The sequence below is a fragment of the Pteropus vampyrus genome, unplaced genomic scaffold (assembly GCF_000151845.1).
Source record: "Pteropus vampyrus isolate Shadow unplaced genomic scaffold, Pvam_2.0 Scaffold120, whole genome shotgun sequence".
Lineage (NCBI taxonomy): Eukaryota > Metazoa > Chordata > Mammalia > Chiroptera > Pteropodidae > Pteropus > Pteropus vampyrus.
The window spans coordinates 4,124,438-4,144,220 of record NW_011888901.1 but is presented as its reverse complement, the minus strand read 5'-3'; the positions used below and the strand labels follow the sequence as shown (position 1 = coordinate 4,144,220).

General features: G+C 49.0%; 2 protein-coding genes and 1 pseudogene across 2 annotated transcripts in view; 2 read left to right on the top strand and 1 right to left on the bottom strand.

The window, feature by feature from the left end:
* SCTR (secretin receptor) overlaps positions 1-10,066 on the top strand; it is an 81,431-nt gene extending 71,365 nt beyond the window's left edge. Inside the window, exons 10-13 of the mRNA XM_023534143.1 lie at positions 2,557-2,648; positions 4,136-4,262; positions 8,472-8,513; positions 9,593-10,066. Of these exons, the coding sequence (XP_023389911.1) occupies positions 2,557-2,648; positions 4,136-4,262; positions 8,472-8,513; positions 9,593-9,760 (429 nt within the window). The 3' untranslated portion in view covers positions 9,761-10,066. The remainder of the gene's footprint in view (positions 1-2,556; positions 2,649-4,135; positions 4,263-8,471; positions 8,514-9,592) is intronic.
* On the top strand, positions 1,896-2,014 carry LOC111743733 (annotated as a pseudogene).
* TMEM37 (transmembrane protein 37) lies at positions 9,894-18,160 on the bottom strand. Its single transcript, XM_011366082.2, has 2 exons — positions 18,025-18,160; positions 9,894-12,801 (listed from the first exon to the last, which is right to left on the bottom strand). Exons 1-2 carry the CDS (start codon positions 18,043-18,045, stop codon positions 12,229-12,231), a joined length of 594 nt encoding a protein of 197 aa, XP_011364384.1. The 5' UTR covers positions 18,046-18,160; the 3' UTR covers positions 9,894-12,228.
* Positions 18,161-19,783: the final 1,623 nt, after the last annotated feature.

The following is a 19,783-nucleotide window of genomic DNA, read 5'->3' as shown; positions in this document are numbered from 1 at the left end:
GCTAGAAGCTCCATCCCTAGAGAAAGGTGGATGGCAATGGGGTGAGGGGCAGGCAGGAGGCAAGTGCTTATATAACTCACTTTTGTCTATGAGTAGACACTAAAATGTAGTGAGTAGAGCTTCTTGCTCTAAACTGGCTGGCTCCATGCTGGCCTCAATTCCCCCTTCATTGGTCAGCTTACTGGGTCTTGATCATTTTTTGGCAACCTCTTGTTAAACTGGGAAGAATCATTAAGCTGGGATCATGGAGGGAAGGGGTGGGTTGTGGCTGGGGAAAGATGAGTAAGGCTGTGGTCTTTGGCCTGATTGATCACTTTAGCTTTAAGTTCCCAGGTGCTCCTGCTGAACCTGAGGGTATGAATGAGGATAAGGAAGACAGAGGAAGGAAGACACATCAGGCACACAGTGGGGCTCTCTCATGGATAGAATCAGCTCCTCAGCTATGCACAGGGCTTGGAGGGATGCCGTGGCTACAGGATCAGTTGACAGACCTTCCATGGCCTTGCTGGAGTGAAGAAAGGGTACAGGACAGAGCAGCAGCCTCTTCCTCTTCCACTGGCTGAAGGCGTAACCCCTGAGGCCAGTGGGAGGAGGTGATCATTCCATGATCTCCTTCCCCTCCTCTTTCTCCTCTTCCTCCCCTTCTTTTCCCTCCCCTCCCCTCCCCCTCCCTCTTGTACTCCTACCCCATCTTGTCCTTCTCCTTCTTCCCTTTAAAATAGAATTCTTGTAACAGAAAATTGGAAGATACAAAATATATTTTTTAAAAGGGAATAAAATCACCCACGAATCACCAGTTAGCACCTAGATTCTCATTGTAAATACACATGTGCTTTTGCTTCCTATCTTTTTCTTTGAGCACACATACTTTTTTCCAAAATGCTTTTGTATCCTAGTTTTTTTTTTCTTCACTTAGCAATAGATGTGAGCTCTCTTATGTCATTTGCAGTTATTTGACCAACCGATATGCTATCACTGCATAATATTCCCACAAGAGACTATATCTTCATTTGATTAAGCCAGTTTCCTTTCTGTAATTCTGAGACTCTGACAGCCCAGCTCTGGAGAGCCCCAGAGAAGGGACGACTAGCCCCAGTGTCCAGATCGATTTCACAGGACTGTATTCTTTTGTAATTGAAGGATGTTGGGTGGACACTTGGAAGCAAAATATTTCCCTACCAGCCTGTCACAAGGCCTATAATTCTATTATTTAAGACTCATTCTAGAGATCTTAAGATTTTTTTCTTTTGCCTTTAAGTGCACCCTATTAAATCAAATACAACTCTAAGACGAAAAGTAAAATAACATAACATAACATAACATAAAATAAATAAAATAAAATAAAATAAAATAAAATAAAGCCTTCAATAGTTTACCCTATGCACAGCCAGCTCAGAGCAAGATGCACAACAAGCTGAGAAGCAGCGTTCCTGAAGAAGCAGCACTGGGTTAGGAGTCCTAGACAGGCCACTAATCCTTTGTCTTTTGGCAAGCGTCTCCGGGCCCCGGGCTATTTACATGAACAATAAGGGTGCCCAGTTGGGCGATTCCACTTATCCCTGCTGCTGTAAATGGTGCTGAAGCCAGCGGTGAGCAGGAAGAAGAGGTGCTGCCATGTGGGCAACTTCATAACGTTTGGCACTAGGTTGGTGGAGGGGACAACAAAAGAAATGAAGAGACTCCATTCCTGCCCTTTAGGAAGTTATCGAATTGGCAGACGAGTGGACAGACACACAAGTTTGACAGATGCACGTGTTTGCCCCTCTCAAATATTTCCAGTGCTCTTACACAGTAACATCGCCCCTAACTACAACGAATTAGGAAAGGGAGGTAATCAAGGATGGCTTCCTGGAGCTGGTGGTTGAGCTGCCAAGTGACTATAAGTCTCTGAAGCAGTCTATGGCAATGTCACCTTGAATGTGCCTAATCTCGTCTGATCTCGGAAGCTAAGCAGGGTCGGGCCTGGTTAGTACTTGGATGGGAGACCACCTAGGAATACCAGGTGCTGTAGGTGTTCAAAAAAAGAAGACTCTGAAGCAGTTCTTGAAGTGTGGTCCCTAGACGGGCAGCTTCAGCATCACCTGGGGGCTTGTTGAAAATGCAAGTTCTTGGGTCCCACCCCACCCCACCCCAGACTTGTGACCTGTGACCTCTGCGGGGAGGGTGCCCAACAATCTGCACCCTAAACTTTAAGAACATCTCTGTAAAGCCTTGCTACTCAAAGTGTAGTCCAAGGACCAGGTCTGGCATTCCCTGGAAGCTGGTTAGTATCTCAGGCCCACCCAGACCTGCATTTTAACAAGATCCCCGGGGGGTTCCAATACACTCCAAGTGTGAGGAATCCTGCAGCAGCTGAGCCAATTTAGAGCTCCTACAACCCAGTGCTAGGAGGGATGTCGTGCCTCTAAGGCCTACAGACAGCTTGTTTCTAGGACAAGGGGTGGGGATGGGGAATCACTGATGTGCCATCTTGGGTGTATCCTGGGTGTGGTCTGCAGTGACTTCTGGGGGGTATGCAAATCACCTTTAGTGCCCCCTCTGCCTTGTGTTTTACAGATTAATTTCATCCTTTTTATAAACATTCTAAGAATCCTGATGAGAAAACTTAGAACCCAAGAAACAAGAGGAAATGAAGTGAACCATTATAAGTAAGTGGAAGGCAGAGACCTAGACACACTTAGCACACATTTACTGAGCACCTACTGTTTACCCAGCTGGTGCTAGGCACTATAGGAGATGGAGAAGGGAAAACAACCGGGTTCCAAAGAGTTTATAATGTAAATGGGGGGAGAGGGATTGGGTTCACTGTGAAACCTGAGACATTTGGGGTGGGAAGATAAGGAACCTCGGCAGGATCCTAGGAGGCAGAGATATCACTCTTGGAGTAAGGCTAGGGAGTCAGCAATGGACTTCAGGGACCCAAATTCAGAGAAGTTTGTGTAGGCAGGTGTATTTTTCAGGGAAGAATGACATTAGCTTTCATCAGATTTTTAAGGAGATGTATAATGCAGAAATACTTTAAAACCTTTAAGATGTTAAAGAGAGATGCTATATTAGTTCTCTATGGCTGCCATAACAAAATACCACAGACTGGGTATCTTCAACAAAAGAAATTAATTTTCTCACAGTTCTGGAGGCCGGAAGTCCAAGATCAAGGTGTTGGCAGCGTTGGTTTCTCCCAAGGCCTCTCTGCTTGGTTTGTAAACAGACACTTTCCTGCTGGGTCCTCACAGGGCCTTTTCTCTGTGTGCTCATCCCTGGTGTCTCCTCCTCTTATCCAATCAGTTGATTGGATTAAGGCTCCATCCCAATGACTTCAACTTATTCACCTCTTTATAGGCCCTAACTCCAAAAAACAGCCACATTCTCAGATCCTGCTGGTTAGGGCTTTGACTTACGAATTTGAGTGGGAACACAATTCAGCCCATGACAGATGTTAAAGATGAATCAGTGTACGACAAGAGCTTTCTTCATGAAGTTCAGAGTTTTGAGAATCTGTCAGTGGCCTGGATTTCTTGGTGGCAGATTCCCTAGAATGTCTTTAGAGAAGTAGGCTCCAAAGTAGGGGAGAGTTGGGCATCCAGGATAAAGTTGCCAGATAAAATACAGGATGCCTATTCAATTTGAATTTTGCATAAACAATAGTTTTTTAGTACTCACACCAAAAAAAAAAAAAATACTGTTTTTCTGAAATTCAAATTAAACTGGGCATCCTCTATTTTTATTTGCTAAATTGGGCAACTCCAACCTCGGAAGAAAATGAAAACACTTCTTATTTATTATCAAATAAGGATGCTAGCTTTGCTGATAATACATTAGACCTAGAATGGGAGTCATATATGTATATAATTTATAAATAGCTATTTGGGTTGGTCCAAGTTCAGATGTTTTTACTGGTGGGGTGCATGATCAGAAAGTTTAGAGATTGGCCATGGGTTGATAAATATTATATCTGGGTGATGAGTCCGTGGGAGTCAGAAATTCTACAAAATAAAAAGTAAAAACAAAAAAGTATGGGAACACTGCTACGAAGCCTCCTGCAATGAAGCAAGAGAGGAGGCGTATGGAGCCTGTGCCCACAGGTAGGGGAGAGGGTGGGAGACTGCAGCATGTCTCTGTGTCTCTGTGTCCCCAGGCGTCTAGCCAAGTCCACTCTCCTGCTGATCCCCCTCTTCGGAGTCCACTACATCGTCTTTGCCCTCTCCCCAGAAGATGCCATGGAGATTCAGCTGTTTTTTGAATTGGCCCTTGGCTCATTCCAGGTAAGTTTCAGGGACTATGACTTTAGGAAAAGAGGCGTTCTCTCTTTCCTTAGAGAAACCTGGAGGCCATTTAAAGCCAGATCTTCCTGGAAGAGTTCAGCAGTGCGGTTTGGGAAGGTGGATGTCTCATCTGGCAGAGACCCAAGAGAGGCAGGGACCTCACTGTGCTGTGTGACGGAGGGGAACCAGTCAAATGGGGGTGGAAGATAAAACTAAGGAGAGAGACACTGACTCCAAGAAAAACAAAAGGGAAGAGTAACTCTAGCATGCTATATTACGCAACTCTCAACAGCATCTTCACAGTCACAGTAATGTAAGCGCTGACAGCTATGGCTGAACCATCAAAAACTGGGGCAGGGAGATGAGCATTGTGGGAGGGCGTTTCAAACAATAATATCCTCATGGTTGTACTGAGAAGTCCATAAAAATGCCCCCAACTGAAAAATCCAGAAGTAGCACCATCAGCATATTATTTAGAATCCGTTAAGAGAGTTCCAAGTAGTTGCCTCTGAGGAACAGGAAATGGAGGTCGGGGGAGTGTCAGGAGACTGCTGTTTTTTTGTGACAAAAATCATTTGACTCTTTGAAACTATGTGCATATATACCTTATTAAAAGTAAAAACCAACTTAAAAGAAAAGAAAAAAGTGAGGTTAAAAGTCACCTACCTACTTATTTAACAAGATGTTGTGAGGTTAAAAAAGGTAGCAAAGATGTTTGAACAGAAGGGACTCTTAACATGAATTCCAAACTTCAAAAGGTTATTTCTTTATTTACTCAGAGTTATCTCCTTCCAGAAACAATGTGATGTCGCTTTCGGGAAAAACATACAGAGGACAAAAAACAAGTAGATGAGGGATCAGTGAAAAAAGAAAATAAAGTCAAAAGAGTTCATACACAAAAACAAATTTGATAAAATCCTATAAGGGTGAAAGAGGTGGGTCATAAATTTGATTTGAGTTTCCCAGTAGCCAAAGCAAAGACAGAAACACAATCTATTTCAAGATTTACAGTATCCATAGATGAAAACAAGCTAGTTCCCAGGAAAAACCTATTGATAAAAGCTTTGGAGCCTGAGAGAAATTTTTCCCAATGGGTTTTGCTAAAGAAGCCAGGTTGATCATCTTGCAGAGTATTCCTCACCAGGCTGGCCGTGGCCTCAGGGTGGTTGCTCAGAACGTCCCTCATTCCCAGAGTTCTGTTCAGAGTGGGCGTGACCAGGGTCATCTGTCATTCTCAGGTTCCAGGGAGGAGCACATTATTGAGTTGAGTTGAGTCTTGCCCTAACCTATACCTTCAGACTCCACCCCAGAGCTGTCTCCTCTGCCCTCCTCTGCCCAGAGTCCCCCAGCAGTACCCCAGACCTCTAGAACACCTGGCCTCTTGTGTAACCCATGATTCTCTTCCTCTGGGCCAAAAAGCTTTCATGCCCACGGCTCTTATAACATGTGTGGAGGCTGGGCTCACAATGGCCCATTTAGCAGGTAAAGGATTCCAGGTCCAGATGGATAGAAGGCCTTGACCCAGCTGACAGAGTGAGTACTTTCCTCTCAGAGACCATAGAGACCCAGGTCTGCCTCCCTGCCTGGATGGGGACTGCCTGCCCCTGGAGCTGGGGCTTGTGGTTGGGGCTGTGGACTACCCAAGCAAAGGCCATTTGGCTTCTCTCTGGGGAATGGCTTATTGAGAGAAAACCAAAAGCACTTTCCTAATGTTCCCATAGAAATGTTTACAAAGAAAAAAGATCTCTAAGAGATTTTTTTAAAAAGAATCTTTGTTCACATACAAACATATTATGTTACTATATCATTATATATTATACATTTAAATTATATATATTTAAATTATATGTAATATATATATTTAAAATTTGTGTTATGGAAAATTTCTTCCATATACAAAAGGGAAGAGAATAGTAAAGTGAACCCCTGTGTGGCCATTGCCAATGGCCTATCCTGTTTCATCTCCAACCCCATCCAATTCCTCCACGCCATCGCCCATCATTTTAAGCAAATCCAAGACATCATTTTATCTCAAAAGTAAATATTTTAGTATGTATTTCTAAAAGACATGCTTAAAAAACCACGATACCATTATCACTGTCATATATTTTAAAAACTAAAAAGTTTATTAGCTCTTTCTGATTGTAGAAATAATACTCGTTTATTGAATTCCTCTGGAAAAGAAGGAAAAGTTAAAAGAAAAAGAAAAATCCATCCATAATCTCATAACCCAGTAATAACCTCTGTTAAGATGTTGACGTATTTACCTCTAAGTCTCTTTTCCACCCAGGAAGACACACACAGATCTACCCCCACACACATGCAATTGGGATCATGATATTTGGTTTTGTGTCCTGCTTGTTAAATTCTCTGTCATGCCCATAGTGAACTTTCTCCATGTCATTAAAATTCTTTAAAGATTTCATTTTTAATAAATGTGTAAAAACTGTGGAGTTTCTTAAAGTTGCTGGCTATGTGAGGCTTGTCCTATACACACCTGGGGCGCAGCTACTTTTCCCTCACCCAGGGCTCCTGCCCTCACTTGAACAGTGAAAACCTGTCCCTGGATTCTCATGGCCCAGACTGGTGAGGCCCAGGCAATCCTGAGCCCAGTGAGATGGGCGACAACCTTAGCTGGCAGCCTGACCGCCAGCTCTGGGCCAAGCACACACAGCTCCAGTCTTGCCTAAATCCCTGTGACTCAGTTCCCTCACTGTGGAGGGAATCCTCCCATCTACCTCCTAGGGCTTTGGTAAGGATTAAAGGAAGCACCTGGAATCCAGAAGTCCACAATTATGCAAGCCAAGCTATGCTCAGATTCAGCTGTTTTATTTCAAAGCCTGACTATCACGCCTTCTGACAGTGGTTTCTAGTAAGTGATGCCTGTTTGAATCATCTGGGGAAACTTTCAAAGCTACTGATGCTCCCACTCTAAGACATTTAGATTTGGGGTACAGAATGCAACCTGGGCAGAGCTCCCAGGTGATTCTAATGTGCAGGATAACTTGGAAACCACTGCCTTAGTGTTTGCTGCCCCACACTCCAAATTGTCCCCATTCTAGGCAGCAGTCATGGATGCCTGACATTCTAAAGCAAATCCTTTTCGTTTCGTCACTGAGACTTGTTAAATGCCAATACCCCTCAGCAGTCCTACATATTAAGCTTATCAGACAGGTTGATTCATTGCTCTTTGGAATCCTTTCCAATGTGGTAAGGGCAGGCCCAGAGAGGAGTAGGGAAGAGGGTTAGGCCACCTGAATTCAGAGCTGTAGCACCCAGACCTCTGAAGGGGAAGGTGTTGACCAGATGGAGAAGACTGAAGGCAGGGCCTATAAGGAAGACCAGGCTGACCTGTGGTAGGTCCCTGAGGAGGTTAGCGGGGTATTCGCAGTGCAGAGACCCTGCTCACAGCTCATGGTTCCGTGCAGACCTCTTAGGCTCAAATCCTACAACCAGACTGTAATCCCTACTCTGGCAGAGATCCATGCCAGAATCCCAAGGGACATTATCAGGAAAACAAGAGGTATCAAGGAGGGAGGGTCCTGATAGGCATAGAACCCCACCATGCCAGGGAACACAAGGCAGATGTAGCCCCCAATGCATTCACCTGCGCATTAAGCACAGAAGTCAAGCCCCACGGCTGGCTAGCCAGGACCTGCACGCCAGCTTTGTTCTAACTACATATTCACATATTTTTCAATTTGAATAGTTGTCCATGTTTAACCATCTCCAGATTTCCAGCTTATCTTGAAAATGAGCCCACTTAGGTGCCAGGGTCTCACATGGGCTGGCCTCAACTCCCCCTCCTGGGGCAGGTGTGTTTTAGGTGCCACAACTCCCTGCTTCTCCCAAATGGCCCACCTGACCAGTCCAGGTGATGTGCCTTCCCTGTGGCCCAAGTCAGCAGCCCTTACTTTTTTACTGATGCCATATGAGTAGACATTGGGAATGACAGATGAAAAGAGACCCTGTCCTTGACCCCAAGGAGCCATCTGTGCTGAATGATGCCAGCACAGCCAGGGACACTGGGAGGGCCCATAAGAGGACCCCCTACACCCCGAGGTGAGAGGTGTGGGAAGGCTCTGGAACACTTCCAAGGTGGGGGTAGTGAGCCTGGGCCTGGTGATCAAAGAACTGGGGAGGAGGTTGGAGGGAGGCTGGTGCTGGAGCATCTACACTGACCCCCTGCTGCCTCTGCTCCCTCCGCAGGGCCTGCTAGTGGCAGTCCTCTACTGCTTCCTCAACAGAGAGGTGAGTGTGCTTGGGTGGACCAGATGCCTGAAGAAGCTCCCTAGCCACTGCTTTCCGCTTCAAAGGGAGCTACCCTGAAAGGGGGTGGAGAGGAGTGGAGGTGTGGGCGGGTGAGGCCAGGGCCTCCTGGCTTAGGCCTGTCTTCTAGGAGCCTGAGCTCACTTCATGGGAGCAACAGGTCATCTGGAGAGCTTGGTAAACTTGCCTGGTCCTACCCCCATTTCTAATTCAGCAAACAATGGTCTGGAGTGGAGCCTACGAATGTTTTTTAACAAGCACTCCAAGTGATTCTTATCTTTGGGAAGTTCGGGGAAATGGAGGAAAGTGCAGGTACACCAACCAGAACCCGGGCTCCCGACTGTTCTGCTGCTTGCTGGATGATCTGTCACTGCCCTTCTCTGGGATTCATCTCTAAGATGAGTGACTCAGATGACGTTTGCCAAATTAATTCTCAGAGATTCCCCAAACGAGCATTGACTCCTTGAAGCCTCTGCCCCTGCCCAGAGCATGTGTCAGGATATGAGGTTCCTGGCACATAGAAGCTGTGCAGTCATTAGTTGAACATAGCATTGCACACAAGCAAAGCCTTTCTGTGACTGTTGACCATCTATCTGGTTCACTGCACTTGAATGGTGAATGAGAATAACCTCTATTTTACAAAAATCAGGTATTAAGCCTAGCCTCAAAAGGTTTTGCTGTTATGGCTGAGGATCGTGAAGGAAATTTACAAAGAATAGCTCTCTGGCCTCCAGATAAGTTCTAAGCTAGATGGCTTCATAGGAATGTGTCCAGTTGTCACAGGTGAAGTAGATGTTGGAGTTCTGGAGTTTGTGAAACCATAAGCCCCTTCTTCCCAGCACAGTAGTGAAACTGCAGCTGATTTATGCCCAGAGGAAGCTCTCAATACCTTGACATCTGGGCTGGAACTGGTCAATCTGGCCTGTAAGAGAGGGCAAGGCATGACCACTAGGCAAGAGTGGCAAGGCCTGTGCAGAGGCCCCAGCGGGGTGAACAGAACTCTGGGTACCGGGTCCTTTTTGTTCTTCCCTCCTGGGCTAACAGCTGATTTCTGGGGCCAGGTGCAGCTGGAGGTACAGAAGAAGTGGCGGCAGTGGCACCTCCATGAGATCCCACTGCGTCCCGTGGCCCTCAGCTCCTCCTTTAACAACGGCACCAGCAGCCTTACAAACAGCACTAAGGCCAGCCTCTCAGGGCCTAGCCAGTGCACCCACAGGACCAGCACCTGAGAGGATGGAACAGGGCCGGCCACCCATGGACAGAAGTCAAGCTGGAAACTAAGAGGGCAGGACACTGCTACAAGACAGTTCGTTTTCCTGGCAGATATCATGTGCTTTCTTCCGTGACTAACAGTCTCTTCCAGGCCTTGGTGTGGGGATGGCGGGTACAGTGAGAATTCCTTAGAACTGAACCTATGGAACTTTGGTCACCATGAGGTGGGGAGAGAGGGCCTGGAATTTGGGTCTGTTGTGTTCTTCTGGGAGCAGCTCAGGAGTCCCAGAAGGGAGCAGGGAAATAAATAGTTACTGGGGTGAGATTTGGTCTATATTTGTCAATCTTTTTGCTTTTGAGACAAGGTGAGGGAAGATGCTCTGGCCAACGCCCCTACCCCTTCCTAGAGAACGGGGCTTCCCTGATCCATGCTCCAGTTTTCAGGGACAAGCTTAGAATCCCAGGAAACATGAGAAATTGAGGCCCCTGACCCTAGGTGGACCCTCACTGCAACTCACCTGCCCAGTAGCTTTCATCCTAGAGCCTCGATACAACAGCTGAATTAATCTGATCAAGTCCCCGTGGAGGCTAGGAGAGCCCCAAGACCCCCAGCTCCCTTTTAGTAACCCTAGCATGATATAAGGTGTCCCTCTATTCTTACTCTTTCGGTCAGTTATCCACAGCGCTCCCATGCAGGTACTGCAGGTGGGCATGATCGCATTTGACAAAACAGAAACAGGTTTACCAAGGGCCTACAATTTTCCCAAGTTATGGGCAATGAAGTGGCAGAAGTCCAGTCCAAGGTTTTTGGTCTCAAACCCTCATGTTCCAAGGCTGTGTGTTTTACGCGGCCTGCCTCCCTGACCCATTGGCCATTTTAGTCTTATCCTTTCTTCCTTGGATATCAGTTCCCTTCAATGTCAATACTCCCTCTCTGCCAGCCTTGTGAGGATTAAAGATGACTTTATATTTGAACCCTTTTACAAAATAAAACCTACGTGTGCTCAGGGGAACACATTCTGGACAGAGTGGAGAACTCTCCCCCAGCGTAGAGGAACGAGCATCTTGCTGGTGGGTGGGCCCAGCTCTAGTCCTGGCTTTGGGTGACCCTGGATGGGTGCTATTCCTCTCTTGCTCTGGCTTTCCACCTTCACACCTCTCCCCTGCAGAGACAAGGAGGTCACCCTTTGATTCTTGTAGACTGCTTCTGGCGAGAAAGCCAGGTGCCCACTTCCAGGACTAAAAACCAAGCCTATACGGTAATGAGTTCTGCTTCCCAAAATACCAGTTGGTCCACAACACCTTTCTTGAAGCATCTCCACAGACTATATACATTTTGGAATAAAAAGTTTTAAAAAAATCACAAGAGGTAGGTATAGGTGCTCAGGCCAGCCCAGGAAAGGGACCAGCCATGACAAGGGCAGGGCAGAAACCAAAACCTCATGGGATTAGTGGCAGCCAGAATGAACCAAGGTAGATCAGAATTCATCGGGTAGGGGAGCGGGATGGGAATAGTGTAGAATGGAATGCGCTGAGGGCAAAAAAAGGACTGTAAATGGGGTAAGGTAGGGCACCCAAACACTGATCTGCTGGCAAGGATGGAAATCTCCACTGGTTCCTGGTCCCCTTCACCTGCGGTCATCCCCAGGATAGTTATTAATTATGACCCAAGGTCCAGATGTGTGTTCTTTGAAATGTGTTCTAGGATCAAATACGGCACCCTGAGGCTGTCTGGACCCCAGCAAAGATGGACACACACACTCTCACCTCAGGGAGGGCTGTGCATTAGAAATCAGGTGGACCTTCCTGGAGGTCTTGCTCAGAATTTTTCTCCAAGTGAGTCAGCCAGCTGCTGCAAGCTGGGGTTATCCAGAAATTACTGGGTTCCACAAAGGGCAGGGATCGAATCAAGTCAAATAGTTTGAAAACCTACCATGTGCAAGAAACTCTGAGGGAATCCTGAACTCTGCCTCCCTGGCATGACCACAGCTAAAGCAGGGAAATGCACACAAAGGTCCTTTGAGCTGGTAGAAGAAAAGTCCGAGGCACTGACTAGACACCCTTATCTGGCAAAAATGACCCACTCTTAGCAACCCTGGGAGGCCCTAGGAACCCTACAGCTTATATCCCAGTACAGAGCCCTAAAATGTGTAGCTAGCCCAAGCACTAGTTACCAGAGCTGCCCAGGAAGAAGGATTCAAGAAAAGGGTTTTAAAATGTGTTCTTCTAAAATCTACATTCTAATAACTTGGCTAAGCCTGTGCAGCTGGTGGCACTGAGGCACCCTCCTGACTTCTGGCCCTGCAGACCAGCTGCAAAGGTCCCTGGGCCATTTCTGGCTAACTGTCCAAAAGTTACTGGCCAAGAGGCAGCAGTTTCGAGGTCACTGTCCCACCCTTATCCCACCAGAGGTCACACGTTGGAAAAGTCTCATCTTGATCACACTTTCTTATAGAATCAGACGCCTTCGGAGTGGTGGGGGAGGCTAAAATTTCCTTGGTTGGCCCCAGGGATGGGTGATGCTGTTGATGTGCAGGCCACTGATGGCATTCAAGAAGAAGAGGAAGGAGGCAGTGAACTGGCACCAGAACATCAGGGTGAAGCCGATGAGCGTGACCTGGTTCCTGAGGAGGATCACAAAGCTCAGGAGCCCACCAGAGGAGAGCACAAATGAGATGAGGAGGAAGACGGAGCCCAGGGCCCACTTGCGCCGTGAGTGGAGGTCCTCACACACCTGGGATACCATGAGGAGCTCCAGGCCAAAAATGGCAGCCACCACGGCCAAGGTGCTCACGCTGCGAGCCAGGCCCATGCCCACAGCCAGCCCTGGCACGTGGGACTGACTCAGGTCTCTGAGGCAGTGTGGCCCGGTCTGGTTGGAGGTGGTACAGAAGTGCCACAGCCCAAAGAGGCGGTCTTCAGCCAGGAGCCAGTGGCCATCACAGATGGAGACGGAGGAGAGTACCACAGCCAGGGCGGCACACACGATGATGAGGGTTCGGATGAAGGATTCAAAGAAGCACCGGTGGGGCCTCCTTTGGCCCAGCAGCCTCTGGGCCTGGAAGATACCACAGAGGAGGTATGTCAGGGAGGGTCCTGCCACACCCCCTCCAACCTCTTTAAGAAAGACCCTGAGCATGCCTTCCACCTTCCCACAGCCATCCTCTCTACTCTGGTCTTCAGTGAAGCCTGGAATGCCACCTTTACTCACAGCTTCCTCCCCAGTTGTTCCTTATCTTTCAGCAGACCCACCTTATTTGGGGAACCCTTCCTCCATTCTACCTGTTCTCTATCATCTTCCATTCAAGACCTATAAGCGTTGACTGTCCAGTTATTCACCAGGCCTGAACAGTTCTCTAACCTTTCTTTAATGATCTTCATAATGAGTGAAATCCAAATTTTAATGACTGGCAAATCCTAGTCCCTTCTGAATTCAGAAACCTGTTTGGCCTGGCTAGTGTGACCTTGAGCTTGCAGCTGGCCTGGGTTTCTTTGTAAGCAAAACAAGTAAACTGCCTGGAAGGCTGTGAGGGTTGTAAAAATTACCAGAACATAATACACGGTTAAGTTTCCGTCTCTCCCTAGGACTTACCCAGTACATGTCCAGTTTTCTCTAATCCCTGCCCAGCTGTTTCTGCACGTTCTACATTCTGTCCAGCCCTCTGTTTTATTAACTTGTTTTTCTCGGTATGGATAGTGATGTTTGCACCTTGCCCTTCGGTCTTGCTTAGCCCATCCCAGAACTTGCTAACCAGACTGTCTGTCCTAGCAGTTTCTTGGGGTGGGGGTGGGGGAGCGATGGCACAGAGCCACTGAAGTTCTCCTTCAGTCTCTACTTTCAGCACTGGAATCCCCCTCCTTCCTTCTGGCAAGCTGAGCCAGGTGTCCAGTGAGTTGTCCCTTATCTCACAGCACTGGAACATTACCCCGGTGCCATTCCCAACCACCAACCCAGAAAGCAAAAGAAACACTTCAGAGTAAAACCCCTTCCCCAACCCAAAAGCACTGCAGACCTGCCCTGCCTCCCTCTTCATCCCCAAGCGCATCCCCCTTTGGCCGCCTCACTCAAGCACAGCAGCCCCCTTTCCGCACTTAGGACAAGCCTAGAATTGTCTTCCCTCAGACCTGCTGGTCTCCTCTATCCGAAAGACTTCCCCAGCTTGCCTCCTTTTCTCCATTCTTCACGTCTCAGCTGAAATGTCACCTCCTCAGAGCCATCTTTTCTGCCTATCCAAGCCAAACTGGGTCCTTCCTTGTCATTTTCCATCAGGCACCTGTTTGTTTTCTTCACCATTCTGACCGCAAGTTATCCATTCCCTTCTAATTTATAGTTATATATTGTCTATCTCGCTTGGAAAATGTGCTTTCCAAGAGGACAGGGCCTCCCATTTAGACCTCGATGTGTCCTCAGCACATGGCATAGTGCTTAACCTGGGCATTCAATGCGTACTCAAGAAGAGCCATGGTATAAATGAACGGTCAAGTCTGCAACTACTGTCATTTCCATCTGAAGCTTCCTTTAAACCAGGTCTCCCTCCCAGCCATAAATTAAATCACACTTTGCAGTATCTGTAGCAGCAGCCCAGGTTACACCCCATTTTGGAAGGCAAGCAAAACAAAACAGCTCATGTGTGACAGTCAATGCTGGGAAACTGAACAGGGACTATGGAGTGCACCCTATACTATGTGCAAATAGAGGATTCCGGAGGCAAGTCCAAGCCACATCTTTTTATGAGGGACACGAAACAAAGCCATGCTCCTTGTAGAGTGCTGTGGTCAGAGCCCTAGCAAGATCATCAGGCTGGCTGTTAATCTGCCCACCCGAGCAGAAGCTACTGCTCATTTCAGCACAAGGGATACATGAATAAGAATCTCATTTATTTTTGGCACTTCTGCATAGGTAGGGTCCTACTTTACTCTTAAACCTGTGAGGTTGGCAGAGTAGGAAGGTCTGTTGGGGTATGCTAAGAGGGAAACTGTTATGCAGAGATCAGGTGACTCGCCCAAGATCACTCACCTAAATCACAATAAAGCCTGTTATAGCTGCCAGGACAACTGTGTAATTACAGAGCATGGAATGCATTCAGCCAATAAGCACCAACTGGAGCCTTCCAAGTAGAGGGTCTTGGTGTTAGGGGCTCAATACTACTGATGAAGAAAAGGATTAGAGAGCACAGGATACCCAAGGGGTCAAGACTGACTCAGATCTGGAGACAAAGGCAGACTGGGGCACTGTAGGCAGCAGTCTGGGAGGTGTTTCTCAAAATGTGTCCCCTTGCTTCTCAGAGGAGCTTCCAGGTGCTGAAGCAGGGGAGTAGGGAAGCTGAGCAGGTCCTTTCCTCACTTCAAGTATAGCAAATCCTTGTTATATGCTGGAGACAGTGGGACTCTAGGAGTCTGCAACAGAAAGCATTAGAAAAAAACCAGCTCTACTGCTAAGAAACAAACCAAGGAAACTTTGAAACCTATGTCTACAAACTATTAAAGGCCTTTGTCCTTGGGTGGTTTCTGAACCTCTTTGGCCCTTGTTTTCTCATCTATAAAATGAAGTTGGTGACCCCTGCAGGAAAGCAGTAGTTATAAAGGCACCTGGTGAGTTACACCATTCCTAGAGGTTGATAAGGTCCTAGGATGGGAGAGCCCCAGATACAGAGGGCAAGTCACAAGATCACAGGAACCAGAAACCTTCTGACCCAAGATATCACTGTCTGGAGAACACGTATGTCCTGTCCCTCCCTGAGCCTCACTGTCCTGAATACAGACTGGACTTTACTCTCCAGGCCCACAAACATCACACCGCGATCAGAAATAGAAGACACCTGATATCAGTTCATTTCTTCCCCCTCCCACTGTAAAACAAAACTTCGTTTAAACTCTCTGACCACCAATAAAATTCCCAAGTGCTTAGCACATGAGCAGCTCCCACTTCACTGGAGTTATTAATAATACTAGCACCTTCAAAAATGTATATTGGTGTCTTTATTTCTAACCACCCGGCACCACATTCCCCCAGTTTCTGGCACCTTCACTAGTTTTCAGCAATCCAGATCTTGAAATCTCCTAGAGGGCAGCTAGGCAGCAGTGTGGTTAGTGGAGGGCCAGTGGACAAGAGGGGATGAGGGCAGTTGAGTCTTGCCCCTAACCTGCCAGCCCAGAGCTGTGTGATCTTGAGCAAGTCACTTTAATCTCTTAGGGCCTTAACTGTCTCCACTAAAAAAGGGCAAACGTTTTCCTTTTTTCATCTGTAAGCCAGATGATTTCTAGTGACCCCTGGAACAGTGTCACTTGACACTCCTGGGCCAGAGTCTCATGCCAAGGTCTTATCTTCTTCTGTAACCCAGGACCCCATCTGCTGCCATCAACACCTAAGTAGGCACTTTGAAAGTTCACTATTTATTCTCCACATTCCCAACACAGTCCCCAGATCTGAACCTCCATTCACTGCCCACTCTGCCCTGGCCCAGGTCAGGCTCTCATCATAATTAGCAGGAAATTTCTTCAGCAGCTTCCTAAAGAGTTGGCCTGACACTATCCTGTGAGCAATGGCCTGGCCTGCCTGCATGACCCCAGCACACTGGTCATAAAGTCCCAGGAGCCAGCCAATCTGCTTTTTAACTGTTTGACCTCTGGCAAGTTATTCTTTCTGTCTCTCTTTTCCTCACCTATCAATGGAGATAACAGTACCCACCTCCTTAGTTGCTGTGGAGCTGAAATAAGTTATCACCCCAAGTGCTTAGAACAATCCCTCACACCTTGGTTAAGTGCTCCTAAGCAGCAGTGACTATTGTCATGCAAGCACAGCACCCTCCTTCACAGGGCAACCTGTGCTGTCCCACCTCAGCAAAGAGCTACTGGGCTTTACTTTATCCCCCCCCACCCCCGCCCCCATGGGCCTCCTCCTCCTTCCTCCACTAAAAATACGGTCTTCCCTGCTACCTGCTCCTCTGAGCCCTACACAAAGACCGCACCCCCTCAATCCTGTCTGCTCTTTTTGCACCTCTTAATTTGGCACTCACTTCCCTTTACCTCTTCTAAATCCTTGTTTACAAGTCCCTCTCTCCAACGGGACAGTCGGCCCCTCCAGGAGAGAGACCAGACTCAGTCCCACTCTCCGCACTGCCTGTCCTGGTCTTCCCAAGGCCTGTCTCAGGAGGCTGCCGGGTCATGACTCAAGATTCTGCCCCAGAACAAAGAGGAACTTGCTGCATCCCTTTCCCTGCCCCCACCCCCAATCCCACCCCAGCAGCTGTGTACTGGCTAGACGGGGTTTTGGGGTGGGGGTGGCCTGTGGGTGGGGTTTTTACTGTTTGGGAAAGGCAAAAAGAGTGAGATTTGGAGGCAAGAAGTCCTGGCTTTGCATCTCGATTCTACAGCTTAGCGGGCCACCATGGGCAGGTTCGTTCACCTCCGAACCTATTACCTCCTCTATAAAATGGGCGAAGCAGTATCTACCGGAGTCAGTGTTACGGAGGTCTGAGCACTTGCAAGCCTATCTAATCGTCAGGACAATCTAGTCGGCAGAGTCTGGGGGAGTAGAGCGAGTGGGATGCCTGCGCCTTAAGGAAGCTCGCCCGCAGCGTAGCGGTCCCGCCACCCACTGACTTCACTAAGGGAGAGCAGCACGCCCGAGGGGAGGGGGTAGGAATGGGTGAGTTCTCGGCCAACACAAACATCCTGCACCACCCTAAGGAAAAAACAAAACTTGGAGGATGCGGCCGCTCCCCTCAGTGGAGCCTTTCATTTGAGGCGTCCGTGAGCCCCAGGGAGTCCAAATCCCGCCCCAGCACCTCAAACACAGTTTTGGGGAGGGGAGACAGTCTTTCTTGCCCCCAACCAGGAAAGTTCTAGCTTCTCCAGAGACGAATCTTCAGGTTACATAAGGCAAGCCCCACTTTGCAAGTGGATTCTGCTCATCCTCCACCCCAGACACGCCTCCTTTTTAAAAAAGAGGGGCCGCTCTGGTGAACCTAATCGATTGACGGTGGTAACCCCAAAGAGAAACAGAAAAGAAGTTTGGGAGCCTTGGGGGCTTGCAAGGTCGCCAGCAGAGGCGGGAGCAGACGGCGCCGCAGGAGCACAGTTGGGGGCGGGCGCCGCCAGGTTGCTTCCCGCCCACCTTCCTCGGAGCCCCGCGGGCTTGCAGCAGGGGGCGGGCACGGCGACGCACTGTCGTCCACCACCCCACCACCCACGGCCCGCCGCTGGAAATCGCGCTGGGTGTGAAGCCTCGTCCCTCCCCCACGGTGGGGCAGACCCAGATCGCTGGGGGCCTCGGGGCTACCTGCACGGCGATGGCCGTCATGCTGCACCGAGAACCTGCCGCGCTCCCGCCTCGTTCCCTCCCGCCGCCGGGCTGCTGCCGCCCGCTCCCGTCTTGGAACCTCTCCTCGGGGGCGGAGCGGGGTGGCTGCTGGGCGGGCGGGAGGGCGGGCGGGGAGGCAGCGTTCAAAGAGGAGCAATTAACCCCGGGGCGGGCTTGGCCAGCCCCGCCGCACTCCGCGGCTCGGTTTTCGCTGAGTCAGCGGGGCGGCTGGGAGGAGCCCCCGGGCCGGAGGAGGGGGGTAGGGCGGACACCGCGGGGAGGACCCGGCTCGCAGGGGTAGGATCCCCCGAGTCCGAGGGAGAAGGATGGGGCAATAGGGGAGGGGCTGCCCCAGCCGACGTCAGGCTCGGACTCACTCCTTTGTTCCCCAACCTCGGAGACTACTTCGCCTGGGGCGCAGATTCTTCGAGGGCCGGACGGCGCCGGCGGAAGGGCCCAAGAATTCGGTTCCAGCCCAAGCTTGCTGAGTCGAGCGTCCGTCGGGTAGCGAAAGAGGACGTTCACACCCGGGCTCTGCTGCCTTCATCGCCAGCGCTGTGTGACCTCGGGCTGCTTGGTTAATGTTGCTAAGCCGTGGTTAACAATGAGGTAATATTTGTGAAAGGTAGGGGTCTTGCGAGGCCCTCGGTTAGTGTAAACGGAATGGTACCATCTGGGACAATCCTTCTTTCTTCAGTTCTCTCTCCTCCAAAAGGGAATGTACAAACCTATCCCCCTCCTAGCTTCCTCAGCGACCATCAGAAAGGCAAATGTGACAAAACAAACGTCATTGTTCCTCCTGGAGTTTTGATGGGGCCCGAGTTCTCACCAAAAAGGGATGGGACTAGGCTGGAGGTTCAAGGGCAGCAGTTTCCAGTTAAGACCCACCCTTCCCATCTCAGTTGTAGGGAAGTGTGTTGGTAAGGAGGGAGGATCCTGCTTAAGGTAAAGCAAGATCCCCTTTCTCCCTAACTAAATGTAAATTAAATTATTTGGCTCATTCAAGGCAGGCAGGCAGCTACCCCATGACTTTACCCAAGAACATTCAAAACAACCACAATTACCTCTTTTCTCCCAAGAGCCATGTGAGAAGAGGGGAAGGTTACAGTTGTCTGTGCATCTCCCAGTTAGATGTTTATCTGATTCCCTCTGCTTCCAGAGAAAAAATCCTTAAACCCAGTCCTCAGGGCCCAGGCACCTGAGGGCCATGCCCTCAGCCTCCCATTCGAACCAATGAGGAACCAGGACTGGATTTAACTGGCAGAACAAGTCTGGGTCTGAGTTCTTGCCAGAATTCTGCATCAAAATCACCTGGAGGGCTTGTTAAAACACAGACTGCAGGGCCCTACACCAGAATTTCTGACCTAGTGGGTCTTGTGTATTTCTAACAATGTGCTGTTACTGCTGTAGGTCTGAGGGCCCTGCTTTGAGAATCACTGAGCTAGGGCGAAAGGGAGCTGACCAGGCCCAGCCAGGTCGGCCCCCCTCTGCTGGGGGCCTTTGCTCCATGACCCTCACCTGCCTTCTCCCCAAACAAGGGTCCCAGAAGCCAGGTTCTCCTCCCTTCACAGCCTTGGGCTCTGGAGAAGGAGCTGAGACAGGAATGGAGGACCTGGCCCTATTGGGGGACCCTTTACAGAGTCTAGAATGCTCTTTGGAAGGGAACTTTTCAGTTACTGGGGCCCACAGCATTTCATGTGACTAGGAGAGGAGTGCCTGGAATTAAAATCAGAACTGT